General features: G+C 46.4%; 1 protein-coding gene across 1 annotated transcript in view; it reads left to right on the top strand.

Annotated features, from left to right (window-relative positions):
- The first annotated feature begins 4686 nt into the window (after positions 1–4686).
- LOC149341457 (uncharacterized) overlaps positions 4687–16554 on the top strand; it is a 106219-nt gene continuing 94351 nt past the window's right edge. Inside the window, exons 1-2 of the mRNA XM_089542862.1 lie at positions 4687–4755; positions 6107–6490. Of these exons, the coding sequence (XP_089398988.1) occupies positions 4687–4755; positions 6107–6490 (453 nt within the window). The remainder of the gene's footprint in view (positions 4756–6106; positions 6491–16554) is intronic.

The raw sequence follows: 16554 nt of genomic DNA, 5'->3' as shown, positions 1-16554 counted from the left end.
CCACCCATAACAGAGCTTTCACTCGTTTTACTACAGGTTTTCCCACTGAATTTAATCCTAGTGCCAGCAGAAATAATCTGAGCGCCGACAGATATAATCTGCCTGCTATGTAATTTAATCTCAGTGTCATGCACTTAATCTAAGCGCCAGCGTATTTAATCCAAGCGCCAACTCGAACAAATTCAGCGCCAACCAATTAAGTGCCAACGCAAATAATACAAGCGCCAGCTGTTTTAATCCAGGTGCCAACCAATTTAATCCGCATGCGGAAAACGAATGCGGTAAACGAATGCGGTAGAATATTCCAGAGCGCAGAGCACGAATGCCAGAAATAAAGCGAAGTTAAGACAATTTCTGAGGCCATGCAAGCCTGTGAGTCCCATTCTCATGAACTATTTCGGTTTCTTCGCATACCTTGCAACATCAAAGAGCCACTAGCAGCTGTTAAACCTCAGTATTTGATGCAAGCACTGCTGATTATGGGTTGTCTTATGCGCTGAATCTGCATGCTAGTTACAATTACGGCCTTCATACTGTTTTCATATTGCCGGCCCTTATCATGCAACCGGTGCGAAATGTTTTCGGGAGGCTCTGATAAAGATTCAACACCACTAGCAGAAACAAAAAGGGAGTAGTGTAATACAGAGTTCTTCCAGGTGGGACGAGTCATAGAACCGGAGTAACGGTTCTTCACTTTACGGTTTATTTAGTTTTAAAAGGGAAAGTGAGCGAAGCTACACCGGAGCTTACAGCCTAGGTCAAGAATAGCTACTGGCGGCTGCCTTACAGCGGTGTTAACAATCTAGGTTTATACAAGCACAGAAGGGGCCGTCTTTGAAATGCAGTTTTATTTTCTGTAGGACATTAGGTGGCGCAAAGTGTGATCTCACATTTTACATGTCATCTTCACGCAAAGCTGCTGGTATAAAAGAAAAGTTATGGCGGTCGAAAGCAGCGCATTCTACTCGCTGTACTTGCTGCATACAGTGTGGAGCAGCGTCGAGCAATAAACTGCGCCGATGCTCCCTTTTAGTCAGTCCGGGCGGAGTGGTGAGCGCCAAGTCTCTCCGCTCGCTGAGGAAAGCTTTGACTTCAGACTTGAACTTCGAAAACACTTCCTCTATAGGGTTAAAAAATGGGCTGTAAGGAGGCAGTCTCTTGATTGAGTGCAGCTGACTGGCCAGGATTGCCTGTTCCGCATGGCTGTGAGCGGGGGCATTATCAAAAATAAAAACGGCTTCTGAACCAGGCTCTTCACTTTCGACACGGGCTGATATATCACTAAAAAATTCGTTAAACACGACCCAGTGAACTTTGTCGACAGCCGTCCAGTGTATGACACCATTTGCTGACATACAGGCGATAATGTTAAGGTTTGCGCCTCTGGTGCCAGTCGTCGTTTGCACTGCAGGTTGCCGCTTAACCGCACGGCCGAAGCTCCTTGAACACCATATGTTATAGTTGGTCTCATCAATGTAAAACCTGCACAAGCGGGGTCCATCACACTGCAGCCACTGCGCGTATGCTTTGCGGGTGCGTTTCGTACGTCATCTCTATTGCGGTCAATCGGCCTCTGAGTCACCAACTTCATAGAGTAGCCATGCGCATCCAGTAGGCGATCAATGCTACTTGTGCTGATGGCAATTCCGGGCAATTCTTCTTCCACCGCCTGCTTTATTTGCTTTAGCGTGAAAGCAGGGTTGTTGTCCACAATATTTTTGAGCGCCGCTACAACCTCATTTCCGAATTTCTTCGACGTTCCGCCTTTCTTCAGCACCTCTCTATCGGTAGCTGCAATGGGCCTTGCTGTCTTTAAATTGATGCCCAGCGTGTCTGCCATTTTTTTTTCACATCTCCTCCACGCCTTGACACATCGAGAATTCTGGCCCTGCCATGTTCAGAGACTTTGCTGTTCTTTCTTCTTGGTGCGTCTGGGGGCTTGAATGGCGGTCCTCGTTTTCGGTGTCCAATTAGGACGTAAGAGCACGGCTCATCGGCTTCCATGGAAGAAAATACTGCGCGTTAATGTCCATGCGAAATGAAGGAAAAGTCGTACACTATCCCCTGCTTATAGTATACGTGTGCGTACCACCACTGTCCGGCTATACACCATTGTGCAAATGCAGCCACAATGCGGCACACACAGAGCCGTCTGCTTTGAAACTTTCTTGTCTTCTGTGTTTTTAACAATGCTTTTTTTACGTGCCTGAGAAATAAATCTTATTTCATGAAAAAGAAAGTTCACAGATTTCTAGTAACGTCTGCACGTATCTATGTCTTTTTCTGTTGTCCTAGCATATTTGCAAAAGCAGACGACAATCCACAGGAAATGGAGGCGCAAAACTTGCCTTCTGCTTTGGAACTTTCCATCATTGGCTGTGTACCTTTTTTTCACACGAAACTACGTAGGGCTAATCTAAAGTACGGTTTATTAACACTTTCTTTGACTATCTGACAAAATAATCGCATCTTTTATTGAAGACAGTGGATTCAATGTTACATTATAAACAGTGTGTGCATTTGTGCCCTCCTCCGTTCTATGGTCGTAATAAAGAGCCAGTAAGCCATAGCACTGAGCCGCTGTGCAGCTTTTTAATGCTGATATTGTGCGCTTTAAACGGCGCTTTAAAACACTTGTATCAAAGTAGTGTTGGTTATAATATTGATGAAAGCTATGCAATATGTGGACACTTCGCTTAGGCATCGCATGGTTTGAAAAATTATCTAATAATTATTCCTGGTATTCGTGTTCTATGCTTTGGAGTCTTCTACAGCATTCGTTTTTCGAGTGTGGATTAAATTGGTTGGCACCTGGATTAAAACAGCTGGCGCACGTATTATTTGCGTTGGCACTGGGATTAAATTGGTTGGCGCTCGCATTGTTTGAGTTGGCGCTTGGATTAAATACGCTGGCGCGTGGATTAAATGTTTTGCACTCAGATTAAATTCATGGCACGCAGATTATATCAGTCAGCGTGTAGATTATTTCCACTGGCACTAGGATCAAATTCAGTAAGAAAACCTGTAGTTATAGCCGGGTTGAACCACAGCTAATTTTTTCCGCTCACAGCGGCGGCGAGGAGTACTAGTGGCGGCAAAAGCCAATGGGCTTCTGGAAATAGGGCTTACCCGTATAACCTGGACTATTTTGTTCAATAAATTTTCACACACACACACACACACACACACACACACACACACACACACACACACACACACACACACACACACACACACACACACACGCGCGCACGCACACACACACGCGCGCACGCACACACACACGCACACACACACACACACACACACACACACACACACACACACACACGCGCGCGCGCGCACGCACACGCACACACACGCGCACGCACGCACACACACACACGCGCGCGCACGCACACACGCACACAACAGGCACCTTAAAGCTATCGCGTTGACACTGGCTGCAACTTCTGCAGAGACATTCCCGCCGACTGCGCGCAGAAAAAGCACTTGTGCCTCTGGAGAGAGAAGCCCTTGTATTGGATTTCTCTTCGGCTACCACTTCTTCCTGTTCTTCATCTTCCTATATTACTCCAAGTCCACCTGATTAACGTAGACTACATGTGCTCCTCCCTACGTGACCATTTATACAGTATACGCCATGCGTACAGTCAGGCCGCAATGAAACGCGAACACGCATATGTCATACATTTCTGCTTTGCAGCGAGATATTCCTTTACAACCTATTTTCGATTAAGCCTTTCAGTAGGCCCTTTACCCAGACACATGAATCAGGCTGGTTGTACACTTCAGCTGAAAGTAGGCAGGTAAAATATTTTGTTTTCTTGACATGCTCTGTTCGCGTTTCATTCCGGCCTGACTGTACATCGTCATTTGGGAAGAAGTTGGTGGCCCCTATAGTCACCCAAGCACGCTTGGGTTGGAGCATCATCCATCTGCAGTGCGGAATCAAAGATGAGTGAAATTCTTCCTCGCAGATCTCAGTACGCATATCAATAGTAAAATGGCTTTAAGCGTAACATGTAACGCGGAGAAGGGATAATCGATGCTATGTCAGCGTAACAGATATGATTCCTAAAAAGCAGCTGGTGGGAGCCGGCAGTAGGCTTGCGAAATGCGACACGAAATTTTGCTTATATGGGGCCTTGGGGACTATAATACAGGACAGAGCGATGTGAAAATCATGGAGTGAGGTATTTGTCCTGCTGTATACGTAATCGGGCGCTCCTGCTCCTGACAATGATAGTGAAGATAATGTGTCCATTGAACGTTTTCTATTCGAACTAACTGTACTCGATCAATATCTTTTTCTTTACAAGCATTCGTGTTGCTTAGAAAAATGCTGTTAAATACTTTTAACGCTTCAATACGTTTGGTCAGTCGAATCCGAAACCTTACGCAGCAGCCTTTTCAACGCATGCGCTTAGTTGCGGCCTATATACGCACGTACGCCATTCGACTGTATGCCTGCATGCATTGTTACTTTTAAAATGCACATTTTGGTTATGTATAGTTCACTTTTTGTTTACGTGCTTCAGTCAGTTCTAAGCCCATGAGCGCGCTTCAAGAACTGCACGTTGGTAGAAGAGGAAGTTGTAGCGGGGGCCGCAATTCGTGTTCTAGTCAACAGCTGACAAGAACGCTCATTTTCCGTAAAGTCCCTCCAGTTGAGATGCAAGCAAGATGCAGCTTCAGCAGCAGCAGAGGCCTCTTGACCAGCCTGTTATGGAGCCACACCAGCAGCCGTCTTGTGTGAGTTGAGAATGCCTTTCAGTCCTCCCTGAGTAGGGTTGCTGGCGTCCGACGGGAGACTTTTTCTATTATCACCATAGCTTTATCAGGCGCCCTGCCGGCGGCCCTCGAGCAGAGGCTTTTTATGTCGCTATTACACGTTGTCGAAAACGTCAGTTTTCGTAGAGTCGATTCTTTCAAGTCCACTTCGGACCTCAACGATCAGTGCTTTCCCGTGTGCTTCTTTCAAGGCATGGTGGATTTAAGGTAGTGGAGGTGGGGGGCGATGGTGATGTCCAGGAAATACATGTTATGATTTCTCTAAATGTTTACTTTGCTGCTACAAAACTGCATATTTCAGTCTTTGGACAACCCGTGGGTTTTTGAAAGTCATCTTTTTCTTCTGCTGTCCAGAAATGCCAAAGACGGCTTCAAGCGCGTTCAAGTAAAACAGCGTCAGTTTTTGCTCACAATATACCTCAGCATTTCGAGCTTCTTATTGCGCTTGGTGCTGTTAATCTAATCATCGATGTTGGAGACATAGATGTTGCTGATTACCTGAGGCACATTGTAACTACACACACTTGATTTACTTAGGCATTCCTTACTACAAACAAAGACCGAACTAATATCTACAGGCCTGTTTCTTTTCTTAAAACTCGATACCTTTAGAATGGTCACCACACTAAAACCCCGCTGATGTTCGAGGCAAACTTTGCTGATTGGTCCAGAGAAGTCGCGCGACCATGTGACCTCTTGACGTCGTGCCGACTGAGCTTGAGCTACTAGATATAGACTCAAAATTTTAAAAATCATAAAAAATTTTTATGTGAAAATTTTGGCACCGTCACTTTATAGCTGATAACGGCTACTAAGCTGGGAATTCGAATATGGTAGTTGATGGACCAACCATTACAAAGAAAGTGGCACAAACTCACACAGAAGTTGCCAGAGAGTCTGCAACAAATATGAAATCTACTGCTATCGCATACCCGTGTTGAGAAGACTTATGCATCACATCGCTTTCTTTTTTTTTTTTGCAGATAGCTTTTTTTAAATAACGCATACATGAATATCTTGCGGAAACGCATACACTAAACACGCGAGGTCATTCTGAATTAATGTATTGCAAGTACCATCTGTATTTGCCTCTTTGAGTGAGCGGTTGCTCATCGGATGTACTTCATCAATTCTTTTGAGAGCTATAGGCATCGAGTAGCCCTGAAGCTTTGAAGCTTTTTTCTCTGTTCCTTCTTTATCTGCTGGCAGTGAGCTGCTGTGTAACTCCAGGTATATATTTAATGTCATGCCTACTGATTAATCTCTCCGCAATACATCGCACTGTACGAGTTTGTTCGAACACGCCTTGCAGGTTCCCGTCCGTGAGAGAAGGGAGCCCAGGACCTCGGGTGGTGGCGTCAGCGCCATCTTTCTTCTGCCGTTGCTCATCCCGGTCTTGTTTGCTGCCGCACTTGGCATCCGATACGTCACGCGAGGACCACGTGTCGTGAACCTCAATGACTCCGACACCACTTCTACTGCCGAAGACGGGAACGACCCGAGAGCGGCTTGGATAGTTGAATCGACGGCTGAATCCACGGGTGAATCCATGGCTGAACCAACTGCTGAACCGACGGCTGAATCGGCGGCTGAATCGACGGCTGAACCGACAGCTGAATCGGCAGCTGAATCGACAGCTGAATCGACGGCAGGACCGAAGGCGGCGTTGAAATCCGATTCGATGACCGATTTTGTGGTAGATTCGTCGACAGTCTTCGACGAGTGATTCGGCTATTGATTCGACAACCTATTCAATGACCATTTCACGACTGATGCGATGAACGATTCGGCGCGACTAATGTGATGGCTAATTCGACTACCGATTCGATGCCATAAAAAACAATGAAACAATGACAAAAAAAAAAAATCTCTGCCTCTCCCGTAACTGAGAGTATAGCAAGCATGAAATGTTTACGGGCATAACATTGGTTGTAGATGGTACTAGTCAAAATCTTGAAATGGGTCTAGTATTCAACACACCACACCACACATACTGTGCACTGGTCCATGTGGACGGAATCGTTTCCTGTGAGTGTCTGGGGAATCTCTTCCGCCCTGCCTCGTCATCTGTATCCGGTTTCTGTCAGGCTCCATTGCTCGGCTTAGGCAGCTGTGTCGGGGGCGGTATTGAAATGCAGGACGATGCAGAAGCGTACACGGACACGAGACGCGGGCCTGGGAAGAATGTATATGCAGCGCGTTCGAATACTCCGCGAGCGTGTATACATCTGCCTGCCAAAGGGGGAAACGACATGAGCGCGGCCGGTCTTTTACATGCGTAAGTGTGGGACCGCAGCGCCATCCTTGTGGACGGCGCGGAAGCAGTTTTTCCGCCCAAAGCCCTTCTCGCCGTGGAGCTCCCCTCTTGCTCTAAGCGGCCCTCTTAGAGAGTCTCGTTAAATCTCGTACGGTGCCCGGATGCTCTCGTTTCAGTGCCCGTATGAGTGGAATTCAGTGCCCGGATGTTAGCTCTCGGTCTGGGCGTGACGTCACCGCAATGCCGACAACGGGAGCTAAAAGCATTTCATGCTTAATACAACACAGTAAAAGCAAAAAAAAAACTTCGGAACAGAATACAGTCGGAACGGCTTACACCTATGTTAACGAACGACTTCTAAGTATCTGATTAGAAAAAAATATACAAATAGCACATGAAAAACTACTCAACGAATGTGGCCTGACGTGTAACAGAAGGGTCAACCTGATGAGGTTCAGACATCAAGGCTTAGCCACCACGGAATTATTTGAAGGAGGTCACCAAATCGGGCCTCAACCTCATTGAAGTTATCATTCGATGAGGTTACCTAGCGTGGTCCAGCTTTTTCGCAGTTGCAGTATGTTATTCAGACGGGCGCCCGTTCCTAACCTCAATTCAAGCGTCCCTTCGCGGTGAGAAATAACGTTTCATGTGCAGTACCTAGCTTCAGAGTACTGTTTGCCGCGGCCCGCTGCTAGGTTTCAGCGGTACCACCGTAATCGCTGTGGAGACTGAGCTGGACGAGCAGACCGAGCGCCATGTCCATGTAGGACGCTGCTCACTAGTCTTCTTAAAAGACTGTCTGCATCACGGTAACTGACTCTTGATGGTGCCTGCATCTGGCCAGTTGTGTTTTAGTTCCTTATTTTCGCACGTATTTTCATTATCATTCGTTTTTTACCGTCGTTGTCATGAGAGGTATGAGTTAGGTTGGCGAGCTGCCTTCAAGACGATTGGCCAGATTGGCGTCCGCGGCGTGAGCGCGGCAAAAGCGACAGGTCAGTTGAAGTGTGCACGACCTGGATGCCCAGGACGCCCTGACGGCAGGAGTCGGCAAAACGCCGTCTCGAATTTTTTACAATACAGTCAAATGCACACAGTGCCCATTCCACGCTTCTCGGCAGAATTAATGTGCAATTAATGCGCAAGGAAACGCGGCGATGTTGTACCAGAACACAATTATGTAACTTCACTGCTTTGTTTTATGCTGACTTCATAAGACGGTCATATACGCGTATGAGGGTCGCACATGCCTTCGCGGTGCAGCCTTTTCAACGCATGTGGCTTTTCGCAACCTTTGTACGTATATGCATTGTGCTTGTATATATGCGCGGTTGTTATTTTCTTGCATGCATTTTAATTGCCTGTTGTTCCTTTTCATTTCATATATGGCCACTTCACACGATTCTGCACTGAAAAAGATGCTGTAGCGCATTCACGTGCGCTAAGCCGAGAGGAAAGCATGCGCTGAAGAGGAAGTTGTTGCGGACAGTACCTTGGCCAATCCCCCCACGTGGGTATGTGCCAGTAACGCATCCCGTCCCGAGTTTCAGTCTGCTGGCGATCTCCAGGTCTCAGCGGTTCCAACACATCAGCCAGGTTACGCGATCCCTTACTAAATACTACTGATTATCAGCACTTCGCGTATAAATGGAACGCCCGTTCGTGTAAAACCAGGCAGTGTGGGGTATCAATGACGCGACTGCGGTGCAAGATTCCCAGTTTAAATTTATACCTATGCAGATGTGGGTGGTCACCGACAAACCTATGTGACTAATGCGGGGACGTTGAATCTGTGGACCATTTCCTTCTCTACTGTCCAAAGTTCGCACTTCAAAGAAAGATTTACCTGCAGGTTCCTCTCTCCAGGTTAGGGCTCCCGTTATCTCTGCCCGTGTTGTTATCGTTCGGAGCGAGCGCCAAAGGATTTGCATTGAGTTCAGTTTGTGGGAATCTCCATGATTACATAATTGCAACTGGAAGGTTGATTTGCTAACTCCTTTAAAAGTCTCGGAGTTTTTGTTTATTATTATTCTCGCCAAAATGTTCTTTGTTATTTCACTTCAAATATTCTCCTGTCGTTTTTCATGAATACATTTTTCAAAATTCACGTTTGGCTCCGATATTTGGTCGTAATCCTATGGAAATTTCCTTATTTATACCACTATACCTTGGCCAATCCCCTCACGTGGTTATGTGCCATTACAAAGAGGAGGAAGAAGAAGAAGAAGCACGCTTTGTGCGCCAGCCAGCAGCAGGCACGAGCGGCCCTTCCGGTGAAGTGGGCGTTCTTTGCTCCCGGCAAGCAAGGTACAAGGAAGATGCAGTTTCAGCAAAAGCAGCAGCAGCGGCCTTTTGACCAGCCTATTCAGCAGCCTCGTCAGCAGGCGACTTACGTGAGCTGAACCACTGTCTCAGTTCTACTCGGCTGCAATTGCAGGCGTCCAACGGCGACCGCCATTGTCTCTGTTGTCAGTCAAGCTTTATCGCATGTTTTAATCGACGCCCCTAGTGAAGGAGCCTTTTATGTCGCAATTAAATGATGGCGCAACAAGCATGTCGCTTTTTAAAGCCAACTTCAAGTATCGAAGCCCATTTGCCGGCCTGTGCACCCTACGAAGGCGCTCTAGTGGTGGTACACGATAAAGTGATTGAATTTCGCGTCGCCGCAATGGCTAATTTTGCGGTCTGCAGCTGTCACAAGTTGTCGACAACTAATTTTGGAAGAGAGAGGCCGCTGCTTACGAGAACACGGACAGGTAATTTAAACTGGCATACGCTATAGGAACTCATTTTATTCGCGGAGAACGCGCGTGGTTACTGAATTTTTTCATAATCTTATTCGCTCAAAAAAATCGAACTGGAGATATCTACGCTTCTCCTGTTGGGAAAAGTTTCTTTGCTGCAAACGCACCATCGTGACGTTGATACATCAATTTATTTCGTGTGCTAGAGCATGAGTGCGCATGAATGAGTAACGCCTCCTCTGGCTTTGACGCGACGTTACCACGGGCCCGACCACATATTCTCAAAATTTTTGGTGTAGCTTTGCCACGTTTCGCAGGAACCGGAGGCGCATTCGCCTGATTATCTCTTCGTGATACTATCCGATTGTGTGGTATTCGTTGCGCATTATGTACAGGTATGAAAAATATGAGAGGGAACAAACTTCACGGAGAAAATTGTAAATTTCTTGGTTATTTCTCTACTAAATTGCACAACGACATTGGGATATTGTAGGCGCAGACGAAAACTAGTTAAAGAGAGAGAAAAACTGCGCTTGTCACAAATAATAACGGAGTAATCAATAAATGAATGCTCCAACTGTGTTCCCCACTCATATTTTTCATACCTGTACAGCCGCCGGTAACACTGTGTTACTCACTTTAACCGGAGTTTCTCTGGCCTCCCTCCCTTTCCGGCAAACTTTCGACGATTGGCGCCAGAACGAACGGAAAGCAGCCAGCTTATTTCAGTTTCGCAAGCTGGCGCGCCAAGCTGTCAGCCATGTGGAGGCACTACTTTCGCGCTGCTGACTCGAGACTCGGGTGCTCGTGCGGTGGTTTTGTGACCTGAGCTGATAGAGGAGCTGGGTCTTCTGTGCGCTGCTTGGGCCTTGAAATCGAGTTTTAGAGCGCAGCTCTTAGGCGCCCATGTTTGCATTGAGAGGTGATCCTCGGCGTAACCGAACGAGCGCATCGGAGGATAAAAGAGATCGAACGCAGAGAGCAGCGGTGGAAAAAAATTGGCGGGGGCTTAGCGTTGCTTTAAGCCTGGTAGGTTGCGAAAGCGAGCGCAGCGCCTCTAACGGAAGGAACGCGCCGCGCCGCGTCTAAAGAAGGAACGCAGTGCGCCGCGTCTACAGGTCACGCGTGGCTGCCGGCCGCCGCTGCGCGGCGACTCGACTTGGTAGCCCATCTCTCACCCTGGTATGACGTCAGAGGTCATTCTAAAGGTCAAACGTGGCTACCGGCCGCCGCTACGCGAAAGGCCGCTCATGAGCATAGTATTGCTTTCGCAATAAAAGAGAACGACAGTGAAGGGAGCGCGAGGAGGAAAGCGGTAGCATGAAGACAGTTCGCGCCGCGGCGAGCCGGGGCAAAAAAAAAAGATGTAGGAAAAGATTGTTCTGGAGCAAGCTCGAAGGCTAAAGCTCTAGTTAGCGCTACTCAATTCACTGGTCTGGCCCTCCCCTCCCCGCGACCTTCGCAAAGTATCGCACGCGAACAATCGCTTCGACATGTTTCGAGCCTCTCAAGAAGTCGCTAGGTGGGAGACGTAGCTTGACACAGGCTGCGGCTTCCAGAAATTTCGGGCTTGCTTTCTTTACAGCGTCATAGGGATCGTACTCCCGCGTCGATGGCTTGATTAATGTGCTACTGCCTTCGGTGGGCGGCGATCCCCCCCCCCCCCCCCCGGGCTGCGTGTTTATTTTTCAGCGCAAGCCCAGCCAGGCCACTGCTCATTGGCTCGCTGTACTGTGCACGTCACTTCCGCTCCGATCAGTACGCAAGCATTAAAAGTAAATGGCTGTTCTACAAAACTATCTACACAAACGTTTCGTATGCATACAAAATATAATAAATCTTTGAGAAACTAGATTTCAACGTTTAGTTTGGTCACGTGACTAGGCGCACACGAGCAGACGACGCCCAAGAGTGCGATCACGTGATATGACGTCACTTTTTGTCAACAGTCAAAATGGCCACTCGGTGCCTCGGTGTTTTCGGCGTGGTTTTCGGGCAGTTGTAAGCAAGTAGTTCCAAGGCTAGTGCAAGCCGCCTAGTTGAATCCAGAAAACTTGCCTCTGAATGGTTAAAGTGCGTCGATTCCAAAGTGCTATGTACGCCGCGCGGTTAGATGCTAGATATGCGTATCTTCAAACCGACGTAGGACCTACGCAGTGGCGATGTCACGAAGCGTTTGTGGCCGTGTTGCAAGCGTTTCTAATTCCTGTGAGTATCACCACGGACAGCGACGAGTAACAGCTGCTCACCTTGGAGAAAGGAGGCTGCTCATAGTGAATTTCCTGTGCGTGCATAAGCTACACAGCACAGTGACAGTGTCCGAGAAGTGAAAGTGATTGCGGTCGGAGCTAGTGCTTCTCCGCCGAGGCAGAGAAGTGCGCACGTGCGAAGGCTCACTACGCACGCAGTGTTTTCCGAATGCTGAAATGAACTTGGCGTTCTGCAGCTAGTCGTACTGGTTGCAGTGATTGCAACCGAAGCGAGCGTTGTTATACGACGTTGTTTCTGTTACGTATCCATCACCGATTTTGATCGCGCTTCGTGTAGGTACTGTGCTTCGAAACTGCTGTGTGTGCGACGTGACGCGATCCTGGCTGCGCGGCCGTCGAACTGTTTTCTTCCGCGACAACAACAGCGTCGCCATTCTTCGGCGTGTTGCTGCTTCATGCAGTACATTTTGTGATTATGGATGCTCGGGTTACGACGTGCGAAAACATCGGTGTGTAGTGCAGTGGTCTCTTGTGGAGCGTCGTTTTTTTTTATTTCCTGCCTGCTGTGTGGACCTATGTCTGCAAAAATATTTGCATGAAGAATTGGTGACAACACAAACTTCTCTGCATGATGGTGGGCTGAGCCAGAGGAGTAGTTCTCGGTTTAGGTTGTGACATGGTGCACTCCGTTTAAAAAGTGCTATAGCATTGTGGGCTGCGGAGAGGCATCTGTGAGCCTATAATGTAAGCTTGCGACTCTGTTCTCTATTGTTAAGCAGCTTAATTTATTTTGTGCAATGAGTAATCTGAGCCAGGATGTGAGTCGCCGAGCACTGACAATGCTTTTGACACCAGAAAAAGAAGTGCTTTGGCATCCAGAAAGTGTTTGAGCAGGAGGAGTCGCTGGGCCTGGCAGTTCATGGGTTAACACAAAACTCTCTGCACACAGTGCGACAAGCAGTATGATGGCAATTACGGTGTGTAAAAAAAGCATATGATTCAGGCTGTGCTTGACTTATCTACTCAAATTCAAGAAGTCTTAACAGTCTTTGCACTCTGCACAATTATGCGACAAAGAGCTGTATTTATTTTCACTCTGTCCACTGTGTTATGAGCGAGTTTTCATGTTATTGAGGTGTGAGTGCATTGAAAAAGTTTTGCCCCCAGAAATACTGTCCATAATTTGAATCCATAATGGGGTCTGTATTAACGAGGCATGACTGTATAAATGAAATTAGTTATTTTTAGTCCTGATGATGACACAAGTTATTCAGCTGTGTTATTTGCCTAGACGACTTATGAAGTAAATTTGCCATTGCAAATTATGAAAGCTGATTAAAGTATGGCACAGCAGTTTGGTGGTTGTAGAGTAACAATTGGCTTTACCTGACACCACTTTGAAACAGCGGATAGGAAAACAAGGCCTGTGGAGCTAGTGAAACTACAAAGAACAAAGACGACAGGAAAGAACATCACCACCACCGCACCCAGTAGCCATTCTTGTTCTGTCATTCTCATCCTTAGTACATCGTCGACATGCCGTCTTTCCAGCAGTTTACCCGACAGCACACTTAAGCCCTGTGAATCTTGGAGAATGCAACAGCTGGACAGGACACAGTGTGCACATATATCTTGTGCATGCCATGAAGATAGCCTCCTGTCTCATCATAGCTTAGCCCCTGTATGTGTCTTGCCAATCATCACCCAGCACCTATGACCCAATTTGTGCCGTTGGCATGTGCGCCCAATTGTAAACATAATTTATACTCTTGTGGTGCTATAATGTTATGGCCAATTAAGTTGTTTCATCCAAATTGGCAAGGCTTTAGAAAGCATTCCTGCGATAGCCAACTTGCTGTCATTCTCCCTCAACGGCAACATCCCCCTTAATGCTTTTTTTTCTGGGCTTTGAAAGAGCGTGTGATAAAATCCCTCATTTATATAAATTAGGCGTAATTTCTCATGCTATAACTTGAATCCAGTTGCTATAAACTGATTCCAAGCTTTAACAGCCAGCCGTCAACAGAATTCCCATACGAATTCTTACGCGTCCTGCTTTTTTCCTGTAATCTCGGGTGTTCCCAAGGCATTGCCCTTGGGCCCGAGGTTTTATTAAATACAATATGAGCTTCCTTTCAGTGTTTCCTAACGTGCCTTCATTGACGACTATGGAGTCTGCCCTCTGCAATCAATAACAGTATTTCAGTTCTCAGAACAATATTTCGGATGCTCTCGACTAGCCTGTTTGCTAATGTTATTAAGAATGCACGAACGTTTTTTTACTTTCAGGATAACTACATCTTGCCTACTTAAGGCCTTACTGAGAAAGGCATATTCACTGCATACTGAAAAAAAATTGGTTTTTGAGGAAAGGAAATGACGTAGTAACTCACATATCTCGGTGGATACCCGAACTGGCTGACAATGTAACATGGTCTCACCTAACAATCCTTCATCATCATCATCATCATTTATTGACCCTTAAAGACCCCTGGAGGGGTATAACATAGGGGGGGGGGGCAACATCGAAACAAGTAATGACATTATTAGGTCAAAAAAAATATACAGTGAAACAGTAAAAAAAACAGTGATAAAAAAGAATACAGTGAAACATTCGTTGCTTGGGGAAGAGAAAAAAAGAAATACACGTTTATAAATCAGGCAGACAGGTGCAGTAGTAGATCAAACAATCATAACATCAAAATAAAACGCAAAGGCAACAGTTACCCACATTGGGATTTCAAGTGAAATGACAGCAATTGGTGGAATTTAAGAGCATCGCGTTCAGTGACAATACATTCGAGTAGTGAATTCCATTCTTCAATGGCAAGAGGCAGAAATGACTTGTTAAATGCGTTTGAGGAGCCATGGAGTCTTAGGATGCTCATGGAGTTGAAAAGACGGCGTGATGTTCGGAGGGGAGGGAGCAGAAGGGAGTCTCGAAGTGAGGGAAAACAATAGTACAATTTATGCAATAATGATAAACGGGCAATTTTACGCCTATGCGCGAGAGGCTCGATGTTGGCAGATAATTTTATTTTGGTAATGCTAGAGCGGGTGTCATAGTTGGAGGAAATAAAGCGGGCTGCACGGTTTTGGACGGCTTCTAGGCTGGCTATTAAGTAGGCTTGATGTAGGTTCCATATTGGGGATGCAAATTCAAGTTTGCTACGGATGAAAGTTTTGTAGGCTTGGCTGCGAATGGAAGAAGGGGAGAAACTGAGGTGACGTCTGATAAAGCCGAGTGTTTTCGATGCATCAGCAGCAATCTTCGTGATGTGCTCGGACCAAGTGAGGTTGCTCGTGATATGGATTCCAAGATACCAGTATGATTCGGCTTTAGTGAGGATGGTTGAACTGAGTGAATACGTGTAGTCGATATTAGTGCACTTGCGTGATACCTGCATGTATTTGCATTTTGTTACATTGAGCGTCATTAGCCATGTGGAACACCGGCTTTCAATCCTGTTTAGGTCGCTTTGGAGCAATTCCTGATACAACTACCTTATACAACTTATACAACTACCCACAGCCCAGGATATTTACACCATAGCATGTCCTTGTCACCGTCTTCCATGTTGCTTGCATTCAATACTCCTGTGCGGCATCAGCAGAATATTGTTATGCCACATGGCATAAATCTAATTCTTCTCAGATCCTGGGATGAATTCAGAACTGAGCTGCTTGTTTTATTCTCTCAGACTATTGTAGAAGCTCCAGCGTCACAGCTCTAAAGATGAATCTTCTAATTTCTTCATCTCATGTAGAAACTGCAGGTTTTTTTTGCTCTTTACTGTCACATAACCAACTAATCTTTTCCTGCTCATGGTTCCTTCTGCACTAGCTGCACAAGCACTGTCCCTTCCTTAGCTTATGCCATTGCATTTCAAGATTCAATTTTGTTTTTGCCACGAAAGGCTAGAATGGTCTTCCATCTCGCAAGGCTATGCTTGCTAACCTCTTGTCCTTCGAACTGGTCACTGCAGAAATCCATGCAGTTAATGACAATGCAAGTCCAATATTTTTGAGGAATCCCCCAGTGTGGAGAACGTTTGTAATAAGGGAGTAATTCATTATCACCCACCCAAGCGTAGCCATACGGCTACAAAAGAAAGCTACTCAGGTTCCACAGAAACTTTGTAGTTAGAGGAAAAGTTACCCTAGTCTGGGGTTCGAACCCGGGACTACTGCCTCACCGGGGCAGTTGCCCTACCAAGTGCGCGAACCGGGATGGCTAGCATATGATGGGGCGAGCTCGAAATGGGAGCGGTGTTGGTCCAATATTTTAGACGAATTCCTCAAGGTTGAAATGATTTCTAATAAGGCAGTCATTACTCTTGGCATCCACCCAAGCACGGCCATATGGCTACAAAAAGAGCTACAAAGCTTTTCTTTGCAGCTGTATGGCTGCGCTTGGATGCTAATGAGTAATTATTCCCTTATTAGTACATTGCAAACTCATCAAGCTCCTACTTGCCTCACCATGTCAAAGTTCACCATTCAGGTATTGCCACTTAGGACCGTTGAGGTATAATAAATATTAAAA

This window comes from Amblyomma mixtum, chromosome 5 (genome assembly GCF_055824585.1).
Source record: "Amblyomma mixtum isolate Tamu chromosome 5, ASM5582458v1, whole genome shotgun sequence".
NCBI lineage: Eukaryota > Metazoa > Arthropoda > Arachnida > Ixodida > Ixodidae > Amblyomma > Amblyomma mixtum.
Note: the sequence above shows the minus strand (reverse complement) of the source record. Positions and strands in the feature narration are given on the sequence as shown.